The sequence below is a fragment of the Myripristis murdjan genome, chromosome 2 (genome assembly GCF_902150065.1).
Source record: "Myripristis murdjan chromosome 2, fMyrMur1.1, whole genome shotgun sequence".
Classification (NCBI taxonomy): domain Eukaryota; kingdom Metazoa; phylum Chordata; class Actinopteri; order Holocentriformes; family Holocentridae; genus Myripristis; species Myripristis murdjan.
In genome coordinates, this window is record NC_043981.1 from 16273353 (window position 1) to 16300165 (window position 26813).

The 26813-nt window shown below is 40.5% G+C and overlaps 1 protein-coding gene across 1 annotated transcript in view; it reads right to left on the bottom strand.

The window, feature by feature from the left end:
• Window positions 1-1354: 1354 nt before the first annotated feature.
• Window positions 1355-26813, bottom strand: part of LOC115369653 (NLR family CARD domain-containing protein 3-like) — a 40457-nt gene continuing 14998 nt past the window's right edge. Inside the window, exons 6-7 of the mRNA XM_030066318.1 lie at window positions 17868-18030; window positions 1355-2036 (exon numbers count right to left, since the gene is read on the bottom strand). Of these exons, the coding sequence (XP_029922178.1) occupies window positions 1530-2036; window positions 17868-18030 (670 nt within the window). The 3' untranslated portion in view covers window positions 1355-1529. The remainder of the gene's footprint in view (window positions 2037-17867; window positions 18031-26813) is intronic.

A 26813-nucleotide genomic window follows, 5' to 3' on the forward strand; every position in this document is an offset into this window, starting at 1 on the left:
TTTACTAGTTTACTACAATTATCCACAGTTATCAGCATTTTACACTGCAAAAAACCATTCTGCAAATCATGCAGGGGTACTAAAAATTTCCCCAGCATATAATCAAAGTCCATTTTCCAGTTTGAACTTTTGGTTTGGTTTTTGGTTTAATTTCTCCAGCAGATGGCCACAGAGAGCAGGATTAACTGCTGTCCAAATCCAGATTTGGAAGTCCTGATCCTGTTATCTGGCTCATTAGTATCCAATCTGGCAAAGGTTTGAAAAACTGAGATTATTTTGATTCTGTGTATCTGTATATGGGATTAAATTATCCAGACCATTCTGACACAAATTAAAAACTGGACTCAGGTGAACACCAGCAACTTTTAAGGGGCCACAATTCACAGAAAAACATACTGAAGTGTCCGTGTGTCTGACTGTGCAGGCTTGGACTGAAGCTGCAGATATCTGGTTTCATTATCTATAAATTTGGTTTCTGAGTGATTTGTTCTTGTCTGTGTGGCAAAGCCTCTCAAACAACATTTATACACTAAAACTTACAACAATAAATCGCAATAATCACAATAAATCCCCAGACTAAATAATTAGCTATTAATAACTGTCAGTTAATGTAATAGCATATATTAAGAGCAACAACAAAATAACATGTGTACTGCAGGTATATTACTTTTTATTAATATAATTACTATGACTATTTCAACTGTTGCCGTGACGACTGAAGCGACCATAACAGCTACTTTTCCAAATATCACCGTGAGAGCAACTGGTGATACTAACTATGGAGAAGAAGGAGAAGAAGAAGGAGAGCATCCGTCCCATGACAGATAAGTGTTTTTTGACTTTTCCATGACTTTTGCAGCACTCGGTGACTGTTTTGAACTGAAGCAAAGCATCATTTGAGATCTTCTTGTTGCTGTGTGTCTAAAGAGCCTCTTTAGCTGCAGGTGTTCTGTGTTGCTGACCTTTTCCCCTCTGAATGTGTGTGTGTGTGTGTGTGTGTGTGTGTGTGTGTTGCTGCATGGATGTGGCTCCTGTCTGTAGGTCGGCAGCCAAGCTCTGTCTCCCTGCTGTCCTCAGTCCAGCTCCCCCTGCTGGCCCTGCTCACTCCTGCACCTTCCACGCCCATTAGCTTTGCTGCATTCCTGCATTAATGCACCTTATTGTCTCCTGGCTTTATGAAGTCCTGGAGCCTAAATAATGTCCGTACACACCCACCCAGCGTCTTCAGTTTTAGGAAACCTGTGTAACACCTGGCCAGGGGCTGCAGGTGAGAAAAGCCTCTGACACATTTACAGTCATGTGTTTATTAATGTGCACTGTCCAAAATGAAATACAAATCTGTTGGTGATAAAACATCAGGTACAGACCGTTAAACATCTTAATGTGACTTGGAGATCAACAGGTGAGGGGAGGGGCACAAAAGGAGAGGGGCTCCAGTCACAGCTCTCCAGTATCAACCATAAACCACAAATCAGACAAACATGTTCTAAACACTTTCAGGTCAGAGTTTGTTTCTGAGAAACTGGCAGCTAAACCACAACAGAAGAACCAGATAACCACAAACCAAATGCAGGGTGGAGCGGCTCAGTGAAGGTGGAGCTGAAGGTGTGCAGGAGTGTCAGTCCGTCAGAAGAGACTCTGTAGAAGGACAGAGTCCCAGCAGAGCAGTCCAGATACACTGCTACTCTGTCAGATCCACGGGGACGGACAGAGATGCTGGTGGACTCACGGTTGTGACTGGCAGTGTAGCTGTGATCATTATCACGGCACTCCAGACTCCAGGACTGATTATTGTATCCAAGCTCAGAGTCATCAACACTTCTTGTGATTCCTCTGTAAGTCACTGCTATAGAAACCCTTCCTCTCCACTGGACCTCCCAGTAACATCGCCCAGTCAGAGCTTCTCTACACAGAACCTGAGACCACAGGTCAAATCTGTCTGGGTGATCAGGATATGGCTGCTCCTTTCTCACCGTCGTCACCTTCCTGTTGTCCTCAGACAGACGGAGCTCTCTGCTCACTGTGTTTGGATCCAGTGTGAGATCACAGGCATCTGATGGGGAGAAGACACACAACACACCTCAGAAAGCATCATTCACTCACACTCTCTTGGCTCTCATAAGGTTATTATAGTTTTGCATTTTTCATTAGTTTTTATTTTTAATGTCATTTTACACTTTGTGTTTTCAGTTTGAGTTTGGTTTGAATTCATTTTTAAAGAGGATTTGCTTGTTTAGTCTTTTGTTTAATGCTAATTTTTTGTTGAGTTTGTAAGGCAGATTTCATATCCACCCAAAATACCAGAGAAAAACAAATACATATCAACAATTAAACAAATGACACTTTTTTTTCTCCTTTGTCTCCTTCAGGTTTTTTCCTCTTATATCTCCCTCTCTTTTTCTCTACCCCTCTCTGTCCTTGCCTACCACCTACCCAGATAGCAAAATACAGTGATTCAACATTGAATTTTGGTCAAATTGGTTAGTTTTGGTTGAGGTTGATAAATCTATGTTGATTCAATGTTTAATTACAGCTACCATTTCAACATTTGAAAAAATGTTGTTGAATCAGCATTGTATAGATGCTGGTTTTTCAATGTTGAAATGTCAACATTAAATAGACATGGTTTCAATGTATGGTATGCTGTGCATCTGTGCCCCCGCCCCCCACCCCCGCAGGGGTAGGCGTGCCGTGGGAAGCTCGCGAGACCTGCTCTCTCCTGAGACTGCAGGAGACCCAAAAGAGTAAAGTGGGGCGGCACGGTGGTGCAGTGGTTAGCACTGTCGCCTCACAGTGAGAAGGTCCTGGGTTCGATTCCCACCCAAGGTCCTTTCTGTGTGGAGTTTGCATGTTGTCTGCGTGGGATTCCTCCCACCGTCCAAAGACATGCAGGTTAGGTGAATTGGAGAAGCTAAATTGCCCCTAGGTATGACTGTGTGTGTGAATGTCAGTGTCTGTCTGTCTGCCCTGTGATGGACTGGTGACCTGTCCAGGGTGTTTCCTTGCCTTCGCCCTATGAGCGCTGGGATAGGCTCCAGCACCGTCGTGAGGATAAGTGGTTTAGAAGATGAATGAAGAGTAAAGTGATTATTTTGGGCTTGAATGAGGCGAATTTAAAACCTACAGATGAAGGTTGAAAAGTGATGTAATGGTCCTTTAATAATAACATTGTTGCAATGTAGAATCAATGTAATTTCAATGTATTTATAGATGAATCAATATTGATTCAATGTTCGGATTGATTGACAATTCTACATTATTTCAATGTTGAACATAATATAGTTGAATAAATATTGAATCAATGTTGAGACTGATTGAAAATTCAACATTATTTCAATGTTGATCATAACAAGCGCTTTCAATGTTATTTTCAACGTCTGACATCAACGTTGATTCAATCTTAAGCCATGACCATATCTCAATGTTGATTCAATGCATTTTTGCTTTCTGGGTACCCTCATCATACACCGCACCCCCCATACACACACACACACACACACACACACACACACACACACACACACACACACTAAAAGTAAACTACAATTGATTTGAAGTTTTTTTCTGGTTCTTTCTTTCTCTCCACATCTGTACAGTCCTGTCTTCTCCTTTTCTAATATGTTTTCTAATGTTGTCACTCTCTGCACTCGACTTGTTCACCTTTCTTTCACTAATAAAGGAAAAAAAAATACCAGGCTTATGTATGAGGTAAATCGACAGAGGAAAACTCATTTTTCTCTGTAATTTTAAAGTTGTTTTTTGTCATTGTAGCTTTGATTGGACTCAGCAGAGAGAGACAGGAGAGGCCGGGGAGAGAGACAGGCCGCCCTGCAGCAAAGGGCCTGAGGTGGGATTCAAACCCACGACTCAGCCTGGACAAGCTGGAGCTCTGCAGCACGTGAGCTCCCAGGGCGCCCAGGTTTCTCTCCTGTCAGCTGATTTTAGCTGCTTTTGGAAACACACACACACATATAGTTTCAGCTCGCTCACATTTTCTCTAAAGCCTTGTTTGGATTTGTACTGTGTGTGTGTGTGTGTGTGTGTGCTTGCTCATACTGTCTCAGTACTCACATCCTCTCAGGCTGCCAGCTGGAATCCAGTCTTTTACATGTTCCAGCCTGTAGGGATGAACACAAAACCATCATCCTCTTCATCATCATCATCATCATCATCATCATCATCATCATCACCTGCAGGTCAACTCGAGCACATGATCCCAACACACTGTGGCTGCTCTGATTGGCTGATCTCTCTCTGTCTGTCTGTCCAGTCCTGAGGCCACTGAGCACTTTGGACATTTCCCAGGAAATGCTGCCTGCACTGACTCCACCCCTCTAGGACTGACTCCACCCCTCTACTGACCTCAGAGGACTGGCTCCACCCCTCTACTGACCTCAGAGGACTGACTCCACCCCTCTACTGACTGAGAGGACTGACTCCACCCCTCTACTGACCTCAGAGGACTGACTCCACCCCTCTACTGACCTGAGAGTCTTCAGGCTGCAGTTTGGACTCTCCACCAGAGCAGACAGCAGCTCCACTCCTGAATCCTGCAGCTGGTTCTCACTCAGGTCCAGCTCTGTCAGATGGGGGTTGGACTTCAGAGCCGAGGCCAGAGAAGCACAGCAGCTCCTTGTCAAGCTGCAGTACTTCAGTCTGAATGAAGAATAAAAAATAAACTCTAAGACCAGAAGAGTGCAGATGTGTGTCAGGCCTCGCTCACAGAGCTGCGTCTGATTGGCTGCTTGTCTCTGAAGAGCAGCAGCCTGACAGCTGGAGCTCAGACTAGGGGTGGGAACGTGGACAAAAAATTCTAAACGTGTACACGCACCGTATAATTGCGTGTACACGTGTCTTCAGAGTTGGTGGATTTTGACTGCTATTCAACCACTAGAGGGTGCTGTCACCAATCAAATAACACAGTTGCAACCGCAACCCCAATTAAGTTGTTAATTGCTTCACTTCGTGGCTTGTCACATTTTCTGGATATGAAATCCTTCATGCTAGCTGCTGTTGTCGTCCTCCACTCGCTCTGACGCCGTTCTCTGTCCTCAGGCTGCTCAGGTGTTTCCACTGCAGCTGAATTACCATCGAGCCTGAGCTGCTACCCTTAAAAACTAAAGAGGCTTTCACATAGCACACGGTTTGGGCCGTGCTCTGCACTGGGTTAGGGTTAAGGTTAGTTAAGTTAAAATTTTCAACTTGGGCACAGCGCGCACATGGGTGGCTGCACCGGCCGAGGTCTGCACCGTGTGCGCGCTGTGTGAAAGCCGCTTCATTCAGCGCGACACACTTGACAGTGTTTCCACTTCTGTTTCTTTGAACAGCTGCTAAACAGAGCTTCTACTTTTGGTGGATGCCATCGCGCTCGTGAGTGAACTTAAAGTCACATAATGAAAAAAACACAACGTGTACACGGTTAGTGTTTTTTTCTAAACGTTTATGATTGGCGTGTACAAGTCCCACCCCTAACTCAACCCACTTCCTGTCTTTTAGGAATGGAAAGAGTCTTGTGCTGTATCTTCATGCAAGCATGGGCTCAACATTTTCCTCCAATCAGGGCGCTGCAGAACAGAGTCAACACCGGTCAAACTTCCTGTCAGTCTTTCTGTTTCCATAATTCCAGATTTGAAGCGTCACTCCTCAGTGAACTGGCTCCTTGAGCTCTGAGAGCTTTTTCTACTTCACTGTCTAGTTATTATTATGGATTTGCCATGTTTTCTAGCAGCCTGCTCACACTGATACAGCTATTCATTTTTGTAAGAAAACGAAAATACTAAACAATAATAGGCTAATTATTCCTAAATAAATGAATATGTTGTTATTTGAAAGTCTGGTCCCCACAGTGTCTGCCTAAAAAAACTCTGGCCTTTGGACAAATGGAGTGGATGAGCCCTGATGTGTTTGATTTTCTTCCTCACATCACAGCAGAGATCTGGAACAACGGCTCACCAGCTCTTTTTGGCAGAACTCATGTGGCTCCTGACCAGAGGTCGCGTTAACCGAATATTTTCCGTCATTGACGGGTTTTTTTAAACGGTGACGGAAAAATCTGAAGGCCATCTGTCATTTTGACAGATTGCAATTCACACCCCTGACCACTTGGTGGCAATAACAGGGCTGATAGCAGTCCGGCGCCGTGCCAGATCTCCGGCGTACCGGTGTGAGTGCGGAAAAAAAGAGGGTTCGGCCAGCTTTATCTAACAGACATTTCTCTGGATCCAATAGAAGCACAGCTTTCGTTCTCAGCCACACTAACAATAGGCTTACTAGCCAATCAGAAGTAGGGCTGGGGCGGGACTTGGGTGTTGACAATCAGGCGCTCCATGTGGCGTCGAAAGTGAGCCTCGTTAGCCTTCAGTGACGCACATAGACATATGCCGGTATGTCTATGTGACGCACTGCAACCCACAGGATGGACCGCAGGTTCATGAAGCCCGGGGAAGACAGCAAAGACGTCTCTTACACCGATGATGTCGGCGCCGACAGGATTCAGCATGCGTACTTTACATATCGATATCTCCTAGACCTCCTAGAAAAAAAAAAAAAAATGTCGGGAACTGGAGAAACGGAGCTTTGCGCCTATATACAGTGCCATTACGGTAACTCCGTAGGACTACTGACACTTTGACCGTCCAGTCACAGAAGAGTCCCCGGTGTGTCACTTGTTTGTAATAAGAGCTTCTCATACCGTAACTCCTGAACCAATGGTGCGATCAAAGAAAAATCCGTCAGTTTCTGAGAGCAGAGAACCGGAGCTTTCCGATGGTGTGCAAAAACACTCAGTCATTGCACAATTCTGACAATTCTACAACCATAGAAAGCAAAATAAATCAAGGCGGATTTAGTTTAATTGCAGGGTTAATAAGAATAAATGGCGATGGGCTTGGAATGGCAATAGATAGTTACAAGATAGTTAATATTTCAAATAATGTATATATGTTATGAAATTTGCCGCATACAAAATGTCACGGCAGTTGAGTGTCAGAAGTTTCTTTAAATGGATACGGTTTTTATATTCTGTTCAGCTAACTTTGGACTGAATATTAATTAAAAATGAATGAAAAAGAAATGCTATTGAATATGTCCTTATCATTTAAAAAATTAAAGTGACTGGTAAAAATAGATTATGACAGGATTTTTATGACCCTGTCAGTCAAAATGACAGACAACAAAAAAGTCTGGCGCAACCTCTGCTCCTGACAGAAACTGAGTTTCAAACACACAAAAACACTCCAATCTAAATTAAGAATAAGGTTCTCTCTCTCTCTCTCTCTCTCTCTCTCTCTCTCTCTCTCTCTCTCTCTCTCTCTCTCTCTCTCTCTCTCTCTCTCTCTCTCTCTCTCTCTCTCTCTCTCTCTCTCTCTCTCTCTCTCTCTCTCTCTCTCTCTCTCTCTCTCTCTCTCTCTCTCTCTCTCTCAAATTCGCTTTATTGGCATGCATGTTTGAAAAATAAAACACAGTTGCCAAAGCATCAATCAATAAAATAAACAAAAGCAAAACAAATATATTCCATAGGTTCAAAATTCACAAATTCTTTACATTGTAAACAAAACATATTGAAAAGGAAATGAACATATAGGCTACAGATGATATTAAAAAAAAAAAAAAAAAAAAAAAATCAAATCAACAATATTACTAATATTACTAATGATGATTTATACATGTTGATATATATGAAATGTGACTATATTTTGTTATTATGGAAACATCATATAGTCAAGGAATTCTAATTAACATTCACGTTCTCTAGTTTCATGGCAGAGTCTTACATATTGTGCAGCGAGCTGTGTGAATTGTGGATTTTCTCCCAGACAGAGTTTTAACAGTTCATCCCATGTTTTCCCCTGATATGATGGGTCTGCTGCTGTAACCTGCTGTATGAACGTCTCTCTCAAAGTTTGGTACAGTTGGCAGGAGAGGAGAAAGTGGGCCTCTGTTTCTATTTCCCCTGATAGTCCATGGGCCAGAGACCAATATTTCACTATTCGGTACCACTCAAAGGGACGAAGGCTAGTTATATTTTTTAAATAGATACATGTCTGTAGATTATATTTTTGTATGATAGCCTTTCTAGGTGAGTAGCTAAATCTTGGTTATCAGCTCATGAAGTGAACTACCCCCTAAGGAAAATTGCATATTAAACGCAGGTGCATTACCTAGTTTACACTCATGGTTAGGTATTTTCTCAGTGTTCAATAATAGTGTGTTTGGTATCATTTTAAAGGGGACTCTCTAAGCTCTCATTTAAACCCAATTGTGAAGGTTTGTGACAAACATGGACGTCACTGCAGCTCCTCAAACCAACAAAAGTATACATTTTTTCACAATTTACGCCTAAACCTTGTTCTTTCTTTCTGCACTGTGCCATCTAGGAACACCAGAGACACAAAATACAAGTACTACAATACTCAGCTGTCTGTAAGCTTTCAGAAAATGTACAACATACCCATATTATTTTATTGTGAGAATTCAATATTTAGGCTAAGGCGGCAGTGGCCATCTTAGGAACCTGGCGAAAAGCTTGAATAAAGATGGAACTGGGACATTCCAGAATTTGAGGACATTTTCTGTCCCACCCATGAAAATTTCAATAATCCTTGCACAAAATACTACAACATGCACTTGTTTTGTAAATTATACTTTTCCTGAGACAAAATGTAAATATAGTTATAGAAAAGTGGTTTCAAAAGATTATTCTAAATACCAAATAGGTCTCTATCACCCCCTATATGGCATTTTTCTCTTGTCCCACCTTCATGGTGACCAGGTTACATATGAAATATAATGGTTAAAAAAAGTTTTAAATCTACTTTTTTTTGGCAAGATTTTGTTGATATGTGTCTCTTGAAATTGTTAAAACAATTTAGTGAATTATAAACTTATTTTAAACAATAATAATTATGCACTTAAATTGTGTCCCACAACATGCGCGCAACCCTGTTACCGAAACCTATTTAGCCTGCAGAAGAAGAACAAATACAGTGAGTCAGATGACTCTGCAGAAATGACATCATCAAGGCATTTGCTAACGCCATGGGTAGACCAAAGGTAAGTCCTCTCTTTTATTTTTCATATTTTTCCAATCTTTTCAGCCTTGATTAAGTGTGTCACTCTAGCCAATGCAACCCTGTTACTCATATTCTCAGAAAAAAACAAATACATTTTAAAGTTTTCCTTTTTTATTTATATAAGTAAGTTTGTCCTCAACCAGCTAGCATAGCAGCTAGCATAGCTAGCATCTATTCCTGGCAAAAGCTTGAACATTAGCACTGATTTGCAACACTGTTACTTGCAACCCTGTTACTGAAATTTCAGTAACAGGGTTGCATATCCCTCAGTTCACTCAGAATGGACAGTCTGTTATATATTACCATATTTTCCAGAATAATTTGCCATTTTTCCTCAAGCATGGTAAAAGGGCATTTCATCGAAAAACAAGACACTTTTACAAAATTGTTTGGGAGTTTTGGGATATCTGTGAGATTATGGGCAAAATAAATGAACATTGTCTTCTGGTGAAGTTCCCCTTTAAGTTTGCAACAACTACCTGGATGGGATTATTAACTCAAAATTCATGTGTTCAAATTATGTTCAGATAATTTTCAAGAAGTTAATAGGCATGCATTTTTTACATTGATTTCTACAGAGTTCTTGCACACTTAACTTGTTTACTTCGGATCGTGGGGTTGGATTTTTCATTCGTTGGAGCCACTTTTTGTAATTTTTATGCCCACTGTTCAGCTTTCAATTTAATTTAATTCAATTCAATTTTATTTATTTATATAGTCCAGAATCACAAATTACAAATTTGTCTCAAAGGGCTTTACAGGAAAATACAACATCCTCTGTCCTTAGACCCTCACATCGGATGAGGAACAACTCCCTAAAAAACCCCTTTAACATGGAGAAAAACAGGAAGAAACCTCAGGGGAGCAACAGAGGAGGGATCCCTCCCCAGGACGGACAGACGTGCAATAGATGTTGTAGACACAGAAAACAAACAACAAAAGTTATATATGCATAATGTAAAGGAACTAAGGTAAAACACACATCAACCATTCACACACACTCACACAGAGACAAGGGTGAAACATTAGTTATCTGCAGAAGACAGATAGATAATTAGCTCCGAGAGAGCAATAATCTCATCGACAGGTGAGTGCTTGGGTTACTTCATCCTCAACTGATCCTGGAGTTATAATTGTTTATTGATGAATTGTAAGGTATTTATAACCTAATTAATAACCTAATTTATAAGCCATTTATAAATCTTTATAGAGGTAGACTTACTGTTAAGTGGTACCAGGGCTAAGTGACAATATATTTATGTTAATATTTCTTTTAGGCAACGTTATCTTGGGAGAAGAAGAAGGAGAGCTGTAAGAACAAAGTTAACCAGAAAGTTGGAGAAACTCCAGGATCAGCTGAGGAAAGCTGAACAGTGGGCAGAAAACTACAAAAAGTGGCTCCAACAAATGAAAAAGGCCCATCCAACTCCATGATCCAAAGTAAACACATCCTTAAGGAATACCCTGTTGCTCCATACAACAGTAGCTGAGAAGTGTGCACCAAATATACAAATTCAAAAAGAGAGCAGGACAGACAGGTAATTGCTGGAATAGTTACCAGCAAAATCCTAAAGAAGTACAGGCTGCAGAGAATGGCAGAGAAGGTTTTTGGATTCTCAAAGAGGAGGTGGACAAAACAGGAGCAGCAACATGCTTTCTCATGGGCCTTGAAGCTGAACCTCCCAGCAAACGAATGTGCAGTCTATATTGACTTCTCAGAGAACTACAGCTGCAAGTACAGCACTGAAGTTCAAGCTGTCCACTTTGGTGCATCACACCAACAGGCCACTTTGCACACTGGGGTTTACTATGTGGGTGAAGCATCTGCCCCTACCTCCTTCTGCACTGTGTCAGCATCCAGACTCAAGGGACCACCTGCCATATGGCAACACCAACCTCTATCTATTGTACTCACTGTTCTGAGCCTGACTGTAAATAGATAGATAGATAGATTTTTATTGTCATTGCACAATCATATACGTATAATAATGCAACGAAATTAGGGCTCAGTCCTTTCGGTGCAGGGGAGAATAGAAAGCATTGTGCATTCTGCTAGTTGAATAGCCAAGTCCAGTAATAGATGGCTGCAGCCATGTCTCTGATATCAGAAAAAATGCAACAGTCACGGAAACACTTGTTGGATGTGCAAGCACAGTTCGTCATCCCGTGTTCGCCATGGACCTGGCGCTGGAAAAAGCTGGGAGGCGGCAGCCCAAAGGGCTGTCCTTTCAGCCGTGTCAACGCACCGGCCCTGCAGCCTCGGCGTCCTCCGGAATGTCCTGGCAGCGATGAAAGTCCGGTGAAATTGGCATCCCGCAGCGCAATCCCAAGCTCAAAAGGTCCTGATAACTGTTGTTTCCTTTGCTTGTTTACGTTTCCTCCTGGACTTGTCACTGGGAAGAACTATCCACGGAGACCCCGGTGTTCTAACGGCGTCCTCCGGAATGTCCTGGTAGCGATGACCATTTACTAATGAGTTAACTGGCAACATTTAACTGGCAAAAGGGAGCCTTATTGTAAAGTGTAAAACACATCATAATTTACTAATGAATTAGGTACTAACACCACCAAACACATCACCATTTACAGTGCAGCAGTAATTTGGTCTCGCCAAATAGTGAGCATGTATGAAAACTGTTACAACTTGTTTATAACTGTTTGTTGATGATTTATAAACTATTTACAACCTAATTAACACCCTAATTTATAAACCATTTATAACTCATTACAAGGGTAGTCTTATACTAAAGTGATACCACCTTTCTTTTCACTAATATATCCTTGTGATCTGTGTTTACACTAACTTGCATTCCTAAATAACCTAAACTTCTGTCCTGACCTTGAAGTCCCAGGATGAGAGTTGACTGAAGATTCTGGTCTGACTGGAGAATCAGGGCTGGCTGGGGGGGGTGTTTAATTCTTCAAGTGCCTTTTTCCTGGCCTTACTCCTCTTATGCGCTTCTCTCCAGCTTTTTTGCTGGGCACGCTGCTCTCTCTCACTGAGATCTTTTTGCCTTTTCTTCTTCTCTGTTTCTATACCTTTCCTCCACTTCTCTCTCTCTTTTTTGAAGTACTGCTGTCTCCTCTGTTCATCAGCATCACGCCTGGCACGGTAGCACCTCTACTTTTCAGCAGCGCTCAGTGGTGTGCAAGAACTCTGTAGAAATCAATGTAAAAAAATGCATGCCTATTAACTTATTGAAAATTACCTGAACATAATTTGAACACATGAATTTTGAGTTAATAATCCCATCCAGGTAGTTGTTGCAAACTTAAAGGGGAACTTCACCAGAAGACAATGTTCATTTATTTTGCCCATAATCTCACAGATATCCCAAAACTCCCAAACAATTTTGTAAAAGTGTCTTGTTTTTCGATGAAATGCCCTTTTACCATGCTTGAGGAAAAAATGGCAAATTATTCTGGAAAATATGGTAATATATAACAGACTGTCCATTCTGAGTGAACTGAGGGATATGCAACCCTGTTACTGAAATTTCAGTAACAGGGTTGCAAGTAACAGTGTTGCAAATCAGTGCTAATGTTCAAGCTTTTGCCAGGAATAGATGCTAGCTATGCTAGCTGCTATGCTAGCTGGTTGAGGACAAACTTACTTATATAAATAAAAAAGGAAAACTTTAAAATGTATTTGTTTTTTTCTGAGAATATGAGTAACAGGGTTGCATTGGCTAGAGTGACACACTTAATCAAGGCTGAAAAGATTGGAAAAATATGAAAAATAAAAGAGAGGACTTACCTTTGGTCTACCCATGGCGTTAGCAAATGCCTTGATGATGTCATTTCTGCAGAGTCATCTGACTCACTGTATTTGTTCTTCTTCTGCAGGCTAAATAGGTTTCAGTAACAGGGTTGCGCGCATGTTGTGGGACACAATTTAAGTGCATAATTATCAGGGCCGCCCCTCCCTACATGCAGAACACGCAGCTGCATAGGGTCTCACGATCCATGGGGGGCCTCATTTTGGCAATGCCCGTGAGACTAGGGAACCAAGTCAGCCCAAGCCAGGAGGAGAGGAAAAAGAGACCTATAATCTGACACCCCACCACACACGTTGCTGCAATGATTGACAGCAATCTGCATCTGACCAATCAGCGGTCAGATGCACTGACACTGCTGCAGGTGAGGAGAGAGATGGCTTCAAACAGGCATTTTGAATCTGGAGCTACAAGAGGAAAAAAAATCAAAACAAGAGGAAGTTCGTGCGTCACTTGAAGGTGGGTATGTTGTGGAAATAAATGTAAAACTTTGTGGCGCTGCATAAACACCTCAGCTGCTCCTCATAATGAGATAGAAGAGAGACAACTGTAAGTCTCTGTCATTTGCCTGCATATGCATTCACCTCTGTGACAAAGGAGTGGTAAATTGACCAGTTGGTGGTCGTATATTATCTTAAGTTTATAACCTTTATATATCAATCTATTCATCAATAAAGAAGATCAATTTAAGGCTATTTGAATTGAATTTATTTAATTTGTAACACACATGCTTGTTTAGTTCACTGACCTGTTTTCAGATATTTGCCAGGTTGAAGTTACTTTTTTTTTTTTTTTTTTTTTAGGAAAATATCTTTTGTTAAAATAATTTTTTTAATTGATGACTATTTGAGACTCATATTTATTTATTTATTCTAGTCTGAAGTTATTTTTTTAGCTGACTCATACAGTACTCCAAATAAAATGCCGCTTGGGGCCCCAATTTGGCCAGGGGCGGCCCTGATAATTATTATTGTTTAAAATAAGTTTATAATTCACTAAATTGTTTTAACAATTTCAAGAGACACATATCAACAAAATCTTGCCAAAAAAAGTAGATTTAAAACTTTTTTTAACCATTATATTTCATATGTAACCTGGTCACCATGAAGGTGGGACAAGAGAAAAATGCCATATAGGGGGTGATAGAGACCTATTTGGTATTTAGAATAATCTTTTGAAACCACTTTTCTATAACTATATTTACATTTTGTCTCAGGAAAAGTATAATTTACAAAACAAGTGCATGTTGTAGTATTTTGTGCAAGGATTATTGAAATTTTCATGGGTGGGACAGAAAATGTCCTCAAATTCTGGAATGTCCCAGTTCCATCTTTATTCAAGCTTTTCGCCAGGTTCCTAAGATGGCCACTGCCGCCTTAGCCTAAATATTGAATTCTCACAATAAAATAATATGGGTATGTTGTACATTTTCTGAAAGCTTACAGACAGCTGAGTATTGTAGTACTTGTATTTTGTGTCTCTGGTGTTCCTAGATGGCACAGTGCAGAAAGAAAGAACAAGGTTTAGGCGTAAATTGTGAAAAAATGTATACTTTTGTTGGTTTGAGGAGCTGCAGTGACGTCCATGTTTGTCACAAACCTTCACAATTGGGTTTAAATGAGAGCTTAGAGAGTCCCCTTTAAAATGATACCAAACACACTATTATTGAACACTGAGAAAATACCTAACCATGAGTGTAAACTAGGTAATGCACCTGCGTTTAATATGCAATTTTCCTTAGGGGGTAGTTCACTTCATGAGCTGATAACCAAGATTTAGCTACTCACCTAGAAAGGCTATCATACAAAAATATAATCTACAGACATGTATCTATTTAAAAAATATAACTAGCCTTCGTCCCTTTGAGTGGTACCGATATCTGGTCTGGCCCATGGACTATGATGAACATTGCTTACATATTCTCAGTTCTCTGGGCTTCCATTCTTTCTTGTATCGACATTTTTCAATCTCTAATTGATGGTTACTGAGTCTGTACATTGTTAATGTGTGTCTCTGTTTGGGGTTTTTTACACTGACCAGGTAATTTGCTAGAGAATATTCTCTGTTCAGTGAGCGATAACATTCCAATTTGTTGATGGATTTCATTTCGTTTTTCCAATTGTTGACGTAAGCAGTTTTGTTTTCTTTGTCTACAGACATCAAGTGTGTTTTGGAGAGATGACGGAGGTCTTGGAGTTTGAGGTGGCAGGTTTCTCTGATGTGTGTCAGAGGGTCTGTCTCTGGGCAGAGGAGGTTACTGATAAAGCAGGGGTCTCAGACTCGCGGCCCGCGGGCCAACTGCGGCCCCCGGGACGATAATTTGCGGCCCCCGTCTTAATATGAAAGATTAATGTTAGTGCGGCCCGCAAGATTGATATGAATGACACTTGTTGTGTGCGGATCTGAACAAACCAATCACAGTGAGGTGAGAACTCAACAACATCGAAAAAGCTCTAAATTTTAGAGCTTTTTCGATGTTGTTGAGTTCTCCTTCCATATAATGTTTCTTTTTCATATGAAGGAGTTTTTTGTATTCTTTTAGGGCCTGAAGGTATTCAATCCTTTCCACTAGGTCACTTGGGTTCCTGTGTTTTCTATTTGACAATTTTCTCAGATTTTGTCTAGATACAGCACATTCTTTATCAAACCATTTCTCTTTTTGTTTAATGCTGGATTTTCTAATTTGTGAGATTTTTAATTTGGATTCTTTTGCTGATTGAATAAATATTGCATTTAAGTGATTTGTGGCCAAATTTACGTTTTCCCTGTCAGGCTGATACCAGGTGCTGAGAAAAGTATCCAGCATGTTGTGAGTTTGAGCAGAGTCTAGTGCAGCGGTATAGGCAGTAGTACTCTCCTCTGTCTCTGGTTTGGAATCTCTCTCTCTCTCTCTGTCTCTCTCTCTCTCTCTGTCTCTCCCTCCCTCCCTCCCCACATGAGACGGTTGATAGTTACTTGTCAAACTTCACAAAGCACACGTGCATCCATGATACAGAACCTGACCAAACATCCTCACAAAAACTAAAATAACCAGCAGCCCCGACTTTAAAAAAGCACAACATATACTTCACAGCAATACCAGCCTTATAGACATTTAGTGCTACTATAGGATTCAAACAATATCCATATATTTATGTCATCATTAAAAAGTGCAGTCTGACCTGAGAGTCTCCAGTCTGCAGTTTGGACTCTCCAGTCCAGCAGACAGCAGCTCCACTCCTGAATCCTGCAGCTGGTTCTCACTCAGGTCCAGCTCTGTCAGATGGGGGTTGGACTTCAGAGCCGAGGCCAGAGAAGCACAGCTGCTCTCTGACAACCTGCAGCCACTTAGTCTGAAAAAAGAATAAAATATGGAGCTATAATTTCCAGATCACAAGATGTTCCAGATCAGAGTGAATAAATATCAACTGAGAGGGATTTGTATGTTCAAAAAAACAAAGGCAAGAACAAATGTAAAACAAAGATGTATAACAGTAGAAGGTGTAAATTTATGGAATAATTTAGAAATGGAAATGAAATTATGTAATGCACTTAATAGATTTAAAATGCTATTTAAAAATAATATTATTAGTAAATATAAAACAAATTAAGAACACTAGTGTATTTATGAACTGCCTTGGAACCCTTTGAATGGATAGTATACACATATTTTGTTTTTGTGTCTTTCATTTACGTTATTTTTTTTATTTAAGTGAGGTGACAAAAGCTTAGTAATATAAGAAGGATACGCAAAATAACCTAAGGCTTCAGCCTATACCTCTTCCGTCAGTGTCTATTTGTATATATCATATATTTGTTTTGGTTTTCCAGTACTAAAAGGAAATGAAATACTATTTATTGTTTAAAAATATGTGTATAAGATATTGTCTATTTATATGTGTATTTGGTTTCTGCATGTTGAAAATTACTGAAATAAAAAATTCACTAATTCACTAAATTTCTGGTGTTTTGGATATTTATCAGTCAAAGATTGTTCAAAATATTCAAAAAGGCAGGACAAACCATTATTATAACAATTATATTAATAATAATACTGATAGTACTAATTTATATTTATATTACACCTTTATAGCAAAGTTCCAAAGTGCTTTACAAAACCATCAGAGTAAATGAAAAGATAAAGATAACACCTGAAATGAAAAGACTTCAAAATATTAAAAACACAAATAAACAGACAATGACAGCAAGAAACGATCAAAGGTCCAAAATAATTCAAATTCAGTGCTAAATACGGTAGACGTGAAAACAGCCATAGGTCCGTCCATAAATAACAAATGAATGGCTCAGTGAAAAGTCCTCAGATGCCTTCAGTCAACCATCTTCTCAGAGTACAACTGCAGAACAAGAGCTTCTGCATCACATGACACAAGCACCCAGTCTCTTGACCAATCAGGGCCAAAGTTATGAGCATTTCAACAGACTGACCAGGTGATGGCAGTAGTGGTGGGCCCATCAATATATTGATATAATATGGATAGTGTGATATGAGATCAGATATCATGTGGGATTTGGGATATGGTAATATCTTCTGGCATCAGTGTTGTCCTCTCCTGCTTTTAAAGGCTGCATTACAGTAAAGGGATGCAGTTTTCTCAACTTATTAGACGCTCCTCGCTGCTCTGTTATTGGCCTCAGCCTGCTCGCTCATCATATCCATTTTACTAATGACTGTTTAGCACTAATTTACACTTTCATCAAAGCACCAACCAGTCATCCTAACAATATCCTCACAATATCGATATCACGGTATTCAGTCAAAAACATGGTGACAGTCGACTGTGTTCATTAATTAGCACAACAAATATCAGATTCCCACAGACGGAGGCCATTTGGACCCCTGCATGTTGAAATAATGTACAATATCATCACTCAAGTTCATAGTTTTTCATTTCAACACACAAGGATTGTGTGAAAATACAGTTTGACAACAATTTGAGATGTAAGCCTGTAAAACTCCTGTTCAGCTAACAGAATATTACATGTTCACACATCATTAAAAAGTGCAGTCTGACCTGAGAGTCTTCAGTCTGCAGTTTGGACTCTCCAGTCCAGCAGACAGCAGCTCTACTCCTGAATCCTGCAGCTGGTTCTCACTCAGGTGCAGCTCTGTCAGATGGGGGTTGGACTTCAGAGTCGAGGCCAGAGAAGCACAGCTGCTCCCTGACAAGCTGCAGCTCCTCAATCTGAATAAAGAATAAAATATGGAGCTATAATTTCCAGTGTTTTGGATATTTATCAGTCAGAGATTGTTCAAAATATTCAAAAAGGCAGGACAAATCATTATAACAATTATATTAATAATAACACTGATAATACTAATTCATGTTTATATTACACCTTTAGAACAAAGTTCCAAAGTGCTTTACAAAACCATCAGAGTAAATGAAAAGATAAAGATAACACCTGAAATGAAAAGTACGGAAGCGTAGAGCTGCCAGACCAAGAAAATAAAAACCGAGAGGCTCAGTATCACGTAATTACGTAAAAAGTTTATTGTTATAACAATATATTTTCACGTTATAACGTGAAATTATCACGTTATTTCATTATATGATGTTTTTTCACGTTATAACGTGAAAATATCACGTTATTTCATGATATGCTTTCACGTTATAACATGAAAGTATCACGTTATTTCGTGATACGACTTTTTCACGTTATAACGTGATAGGTATCACGTTATTTCGTGATACGAATTTTTCACGTTATAACGTGATAGGTATCACGTTATTTCAAGATAGGACATTTTCACGTTATAACGTGAAAGTATCACATTATTTCGTGAAACGTGTTTTTGTTTACTGTCTGCTGGCCATCTGTAGATGCCATTATTATACCGGAGGAAAAACGAGTCGGACCCTCTTGAGGTAGCGTCATTCCTCATTGATCAGCTGGAGGGACACGGCCGGCTGCATGGATACAAGCTCCATCACCTCAACTGCATCCAAGCTGGATATGTTGTCACCCAAAGTACAGTGAGGCATTTGTTAAAGTTTCTCGACCCCCGCGGAGAAATCGCCTTGCTAGGCGATTTCTCCGCGGGGGTCGAGAAACACTGTACTTTGGGTGACAACATATCCAGCTTGGATGCAGTTGAGGTGATGGAGCTTGTATCCATGCACCCAGCCGTGTCCCTCCAGCTGATCAATGAGGAATGACGCTACCTCAAGAGGGTCCGACTCGTTTTTCCTCCGGTGTAATCCCATTGTTTTCAAAATTCTTCTCAGGGCACGCATGCTTATATGAATGTCATCCACGGAGCCCAATAACTGTAAAATCTCCCCATGTCTCAAGCCAAGCATGAAATATGATCTAATGGCATCATGTAAAGCAGCCATGATTTACAGATGGCCAGCAGACAGTAAACAAAAATTCGTATCACGAAATAACGTGATACCTATCACGTTATAACGTGAAAAAGTCGTATCACGAAATAACGTGATACTTTCATGTTATAACGTGAAAGCATATCATGAAATAACGTGATATTTTCACGTTATAACGTGAAAAAACATCATATAATGAAATAACGTGATAATTTCACGTTATAACGTGAAAATATATTGTTATAACAATAAACTTTTTACGTAATTACGTGATACTGAGCCTCTCGGTTTTTATTTTCTTGGTCTGGCAGCTCTACGCTTCCGTAGAAAAGACATCAAAATATTAAAAACACAAATAAACAGACAATGACAGCAAGAAATGATCGAAGGTCCAAAATAATTCAAATTCAGTGCTAAATACGGATGACATGAGAACAGCCTTAGGTACGTCCATAAATAACAAATGAATGGCTCAATGAAAAGTCCTCAGATGCCTTCAGTCTACCATCTTCTCATAATCAAACTGGAGAACAAGAGCTTCTGCATCACATGACACCAGCACCCAGACTCTTGACCAATCATGGCCAAAGTTATGAGCATTTCAAAAGACTGACCAGGGGCCTATTTCACGAAAGGTGGATTAGGCTTTAAGCCTGGATTTAGCAGCTATCCTGGCTTAATTTAGCCAGGATTAGGGATTAATGGGTTTCATGAAAGGTGGATTATCTTGCGAGATTAACCTGGCCAGTAAACCTGGCTATAATGAGCCTGAACTCGGTTTCATGAAAGTAATCCCACCTTAATTACCATGGAAACTTAGCCTAAGCCTTAGCCTGCTCCGGACCAGGCTAGAAGTCAAGCTTAAATTAATCCAGTGCCCTGTTGTTCAACTTTGTGAAATTACGATTACTCAATGACTCCAATCGTAAACCAATGACTTTGTTAATTCAACACCTGTTAGTATATATGGACTAATTTCAAATTACGCTACATTCAAATAAAATGAAAATAAAAGCATTAAGATATAATCAATTTAATTATATTACTCTAATAGTGTGTGACCATAAATCATAGTTGTTTCACAATGGCTCATGTGATATAATCATTGTCACTCTCAGTCTCTCATAATTATGGAAATACACATTTAATTGGTATTGCCATGCAATCGGGACATTGCACGGCACTGCAGATAGATAGAGTGATAGAGCGCATATAATAGGCCTATAGCATTGGAGATTAGTAGGTTGACAACTGCTTAGCCTATATATTTATAGACTAAATAATAATAATATAAATAGGCTAATATATTTTTTTTTTTTTGGGCGACTTATGCATTAAGTTTGTCGCCAACACTTTGCCACGCTGTCTCCCTTGCTTTAATTGCCTTTACGTTTTTTTTTTTTTTTTTTTTCGCTTTTATTAGATCAAAGTCAAGCCAAGTACATAAATTATAAAGGCAACACACATTTTTCAGTAGAGACGTTGCTGTAAATACACTTAAGTATAAAAATAACAAAAAAGAAATTACAATGATTTACAGTGAACAACAAATAACAATGTGGAGAAAGGAACGAAAGAAACAAAAAACTTCAGGGTCTGTAAATGTAAGATGTCTAAGTAATTTCTGATTTGTGATTTTTGAGTTTTAAACAGTAGTTAAATGTGATTTAAAATTTTTTTTAAAAAAATAAAAGTTTATGCATAAAGATTATGTTGTAGTTTTTTTTTTATTTATTAAGAAGGTATAAGATAAACAACTGTGGCATTTTTCCATCGTACATAAATCAAAGATATAGGGGAAAAAGGCAAGGAAATATAAAATCAATGTTCAGTAAAAGGCAAGAGCAGATTAAAGCAGATAGCAAATAGGTAGGCTACAACGAAAATAAAATGAAAAATAAAATGAATTAATAAATAAATAAATATATAAATAAGTGAATATAGATTTCATTGCCTTTACGGTTAATAACCTCCTTTACTTCCTCATATGCTTGTATTAGGCGCTGAGTCTCATCCAGAGTGAATGACGCAGCCCTCTGCTTCGCTTTGATTGGTCACGTTCAAGGAATCTACGATCGACCGGCATGGTCTTTTGAAGGGAGGCGTGATCGCGCACCAGCCTGGCTTTCACAATCCAGACTCGCTAAAGTCGCTCCTTCTCAGCCTGACTTGGCTTTAGTGGAACGGAATAAACCAGGCTGTGCGGGGCAGGCTTTAGCAAGCCTGGATTTGGCTTATATCCTGGCTTATTTAATCCACCTTTCGTGAAATAGGCCCCAGGTGATGGCAGGAGAGGTGGGCCCATCAATATATTGATATAATATGGATAGTGTGATATGAGATCAGATATGATGTGGGATTTGGGATATGGTAATATCTTCTGGCATCAGTGTTGTCCTCTCCTGCTTTTAAAGGCTGCATTACAGTAAAGGGATGCAGTTTTCTCAACTTATTAGACGCTCCTCGCTGCTCTGTTATTGGCCTCAGCCTGCTCGCTCATCATATCCATATTACTAATAACTGTTCAGCACTAATTTACACTTTGATGAAAGCACCAACCAGTCATCCTAACAATATCCTCACAATATGGATATCACGGTATTCAGTCAAAAACACGGTGACAGTCGACTGTGTTCATATGGCTCAGTCTTAGGAAGTAGAGACAGAACCTGAAATATACAAAATGTTCATTTGGCGTGGTCATCTGTGAGCCTGCAAATTTTAGACAAAGTTTTGCATGGGAAGTAGGTGAGCTGTGAAAAAGTGTGTGAAGATGATCAAAATAATAATCAGTGAAAAACAAGAGGTCCTAAAGGTTTAGTTGAGGTTCAGAACAGTTACAAGACAACAGTTACCATGAGGGAATGTGATCAGGATGGTAAAAGTTGGACATATCAACTCCATCCTAGGGCTGGGCGATGTGGACCAAAAGTCATATCCCGATATATTTAGGCTGAATATCGATATACGACATATATCCCGAATTTTTTTCCGCAAAGTGAGAGCAAATGTTCAGTCAAAGTCAAAGCCAAATATGACATGACAGGGCTGGAGCTTTTTCGGGTTGTGGATGGCTTGCGGCTGGGGCTTCTGCAGTGTTCCTGGTAGTATCTGGGGGGCAGGAGCTGCTACAGGAACGTCCTCTCGCTCGGCCCTCTCACCTGCCGTGTCTCCACTGAGAGGGCCGAGGAGGAAGGCTCCTGTAAAGTCACCGGGCGGTTGCGCGACCATGACCGGGGCATCAAAATGTGTGTTGTTAAAAAAGCCTGTTGTTAGCGTTAGCTAACGTCCGCTAAAGCTAACGTTAGCGCCCCTAAAAATGCCGACTAAAAAGTTTGTTTTTAGCGTTAGCTAAAGTCCGCTAAAGCTAACGTTAGCGCCCCTAAAAATGCCAGCTAAAAGTCTGTTGTTAGCGTTAGCTAACGTTCCCTAAAGCTAACGTTAGCGCCCCTAAAAATGCCAGCTAAAAGCCTGTTGTTAGCGTTAGCTAACGTTAGCTAGCACGTTAAGGCTGAATTATGCTTCAGCGTTAGAAGAGCGTACGGGGGTTGTGCGAAGCACGCATTTGCGTGTGTGTCCAACATACCTCTGCGAAACACACTGAGCAATTCTCCTCCCACCAACGTCGCTGCTCTTCTGTACGTCTTTGAGGACGAGTCGTATAGGTGCGGGTACTTGCGCACCTCCTCGGCCAGGCGTTCTTCCGCGAGATCCAGCACTCTCCAAAGTTTTCAAACACAGCCGACGAGTCGAGAGACAACAGTTGTTTTAAAAACGGCGCTGCCAGCCGGCACAACAACAGGATGTGATGCCGGCTGCAACGAAATGCCGGAAATGATGTACTTCGGCGGACCAATCACAGCTCTTGTGATTGGTCCGCGTAGTTACAATTTTTGGGAGGCGCGCGGCAAGGCTCTGCGGTGGTCGCACAATCAGATATCTATAATAAAGGCTAGCCCTGCGTTCCAAATCGCATACTTATACTTTTTACTTTTAGTATGTACTGCAGCTGCCCTTAAAAGTATGTAGTTTAGTATGTATTGGGACATACTAATTATTTTTTTCCCTACTAAATAGTATGGTAGTATGGGTATTGGAACGCAGGGTAGATGTCTTTCGGCGGAGTCTGTAACGTCATCACCGGGCGGCCATCTTACCACAGGCAAGCTCTCTGGCAGAATCTATGGTAACAGACGGAAGGTGAGTGATCTGCACAAACGTAAATGCTCTTATCTCGCTGAAATCTTGACGGATTTACAAACGGTCTGGTTTCTTACAATCGTTATTAACGTGGCTACAATTCTGAGTGTTTGACCAGAAGTGTAACATAATTATTAATTAAGTGCAGTATTATAACCACACCTCTGACGTTTATAACCACACTGTTTGAAAATCTGTAGAAAATTGAGCAAGTTATGGTTATTTAAAAGTACATGCACCACTATCACACAACATTATGGGTGAGCGAGCTGACTGTGGCAAGATGGCCGCCATGTGCGGACGTGCGACTCCATTGGCCGGCAGCGGCCACGAGACATCTAGCCTTTATTATAGATATCTATGCGCACAACCCTCGTAAGCTTCGCACAACCTCCGTACGCTCTTCCTACGCGGAAGCATAATTCAGCCTTTAGCGTTAGCTTGGTAGTGTTGGCTGTGTTGCTAGGGACGCCTAGCGCCCGGCTGTTTGCTTTCTGTTGACACCACATCGCGCTGTGAGTAAATCCAGTCAGCACCAAGTAAACCCCAAGCCCCACCCAGGAGTTTTCGGGGCCGCTCAGAGTCCCTACCCCGAGGCAGGTCCGTTTTTTAGCCCCTGTAAAGGTTCCTGAACTCTCTCTTTCGGGGTAGTTCCGGCGGTGGAGACACGCGACAAAGACCACGGCCCCGTAAAATTACCCCGAAGTTCCGGCGGTGGAAACGGGCCTTTTGTTCCTGCCCCTCTAGGCGGTGGGCCGAGACCGCGTATCTGCTTTAGTTTTAAAAAATAACGATCCCCATCGAGGGAGGACCTGGATTTTTCAGGATGCAAAGATTGTTTTATTCTTAATCATAATCCGTTTGTTGCCACTTGAACAACTTGTTCCTAAATCCAAAATCATAGTTTAAAGTTCGTTAAATTTTCAGGCAAACGCCGCAGCATACTACACGATTCTAACCAATAGCGTTGATGGAAAAATGTCACTGGCCAATCAGATACAGCTACACGGGACGTACCTTTTCCATGGGAGACAACAGGTGACCGACAGCACAGGCATTATCTGGCGTTTGGACGTAAGTATCAACGTAATTGAAAAATTCAGAAGTTGTGTGTTTTACAATTTTGTTGAACGGTATGGTGATGTTTTAAGTGTAAATATAGCGTTAGTTTCCATAAACAGCGGTCGTCGCTAGCTTCGTGCTTTTTCACGTAGCCGGCTGCATACATCGCTAGCTAGGTGACATAGTCAGTTGCTTATTTGTCATTAGCTGTGGCTAGCCGCTTACCAAACATCTATCATAAGTAGTCTCATAAACCAAGCAAACAATTTATGATAATGTATCTGTAGACATCCAATTATCGGTTAAGTATAAACGTAATTCGAAAGCTTAAAAATTATTTGTGTTGCACGATATGTTGTTGAATGGTATGGTTTTGTTTTGTAAGAGTAAATTATAGCGTTAGTTGCGCTAAACGGCGTTCGCCACTTGCAAAATGCTAGTTCACGTGGCCGGCTGCACATGTCCTTAGCGAGATAAGTGGTCGGCTGCTTTTTTCTTATCTTCTTAAGCTATCTCTTAGCTATGGCTAGCTGCTTACCAGCATCACCTGTAAATAGTCTCGTAGTAGTAAGTGATGGCCTGTGATGACTCCATCAATAGAACCTGCAGCCACAACTTCAGATTCTATTAAAATATCCTGAAAGCCTGCATCAGCAAACATCTTCCCAATACATGAAAGATACGCCATAGCTGTGTGAAACTCTCCTATCCTTATTACAAGGGTCTCTTGGGCCTTTGCATATATCGTTTGATCCATTACTAACACCATTTCTGTTTGTTTCAGACAGTCAGCAATAGCAGTGGAGCGGCTCAGGATGGAATGGACAGTGTTGAGATCTGTGGCGCTAGCATCAATGACTGGTAGGTAGCCTATATTTGTATATGGCAGTATTTTGTCGTGCTTCAACATGATATTAAACCCTGTCCATCCAGGAAGCACTTTCCTTGGAGCCTCAGACACTTTCATTAGGAAGAATGCAGCATCAAGCCTCCTTCCAATGGTTTGGGTATGTCTGTATTTGTCCTCCTGCAGATCTACCTTGAGCACACAATTCTGTGGTCCAGACCTCTGTCCTTGTGTGTATGTCAGAAGGTTTGGTGGAGGAGGATGGACAGACCACTCCCTTGTTCTCTGTCTGGACAATGTATCAGGTAAAGATGCAGAATCACTAGACATGGCCTGCTGAATGATTACACTGTTGGTAATCGTTGGTAATGACACAATGCTCCTCTAGAGTGACCTCAACATGTTCGTTGTCTGATGGTTGCTCTGAAATTCCCGAAGTCCAGGCAACAAAGTTGAACAGTTGGTGAGGCACTAAATCCAAGGCATTTGCCAGTGTAAGGTCAGTTGCTGTTGGAGGCCGTGGAAGCTTTTTTGATGTTTTCACTGACTTACTGATTATGTCCTTAAGTATGAGTGCTTCATGATACAATATTCTAGAGTCATCTGTTGTTAAAAAACAAGCAGAATAATAGATTTAGGCTCCAACTTGCTTGAGGCTATGCACCCCAGCCACACCCCTTCATCACCACCATCACCATCACCAGAGTGAGCCTTTATGGACGTCAGTGGTACATATCATGATGTGTTCACTCGCATCATATCAAGTCTGTGATGGCACTTAGCAGCGAGTAGATGCAAATTACCAAAATGTTTTTCTGAACAAGTCTAAACTCCCTCATATAATCAGACCAGAAAAAGTGATCTATTGAGTGGCTGGTCAAAATTGTTTGATTGACAAAAGATATTTTAGGACCCTACATATGACACTATTTAATGTGCTATGTAGTGATAATAGCAAATTTGAATGTTAACAATCAGTTTTATTTTTGGCTATTTTAAAATCTGTCTGTCCATGTGTGTGTATGTATATGGTAACCCCAAATGTCAATTTTAACCTATAGTGGACAAGTAAGGGCTCTTAACATGTAATTTTACATCCAACATGTTCCATTTTCTTCTGTTATTACTTTTACCTTAATCACAGATCATTAATATATGAAATATTTGACAGAGTAATTGTGTATCAGAAAAGGGGTAGTCATGCTTATGTCTTTTTCTTAAATTGTTCCCACAGATGTGATTTTACTTTTGTGCCTATTAAGTAGATTACAGGTGGCTTTTTTGTTGAAATGTTCATCAGAACTTCATTGGACTCTGAAATCATGAAGTAATGGGAATGAGTAAGAAAATTAATTATGTTTTGCTTCTCTTCATCTCAACAGTGTCCACTGCAGTCGCCTCTCTCCAGAATCAGGTGGTCGAGAAGATCCATACATTACCATTCATTCCATGATTGATACCAACCTTCTTCGACAGACTCTTTTTCTAATAAAACTGCCTTTTCTCTTCTCTTTTGGGCTTGTTTTATCTT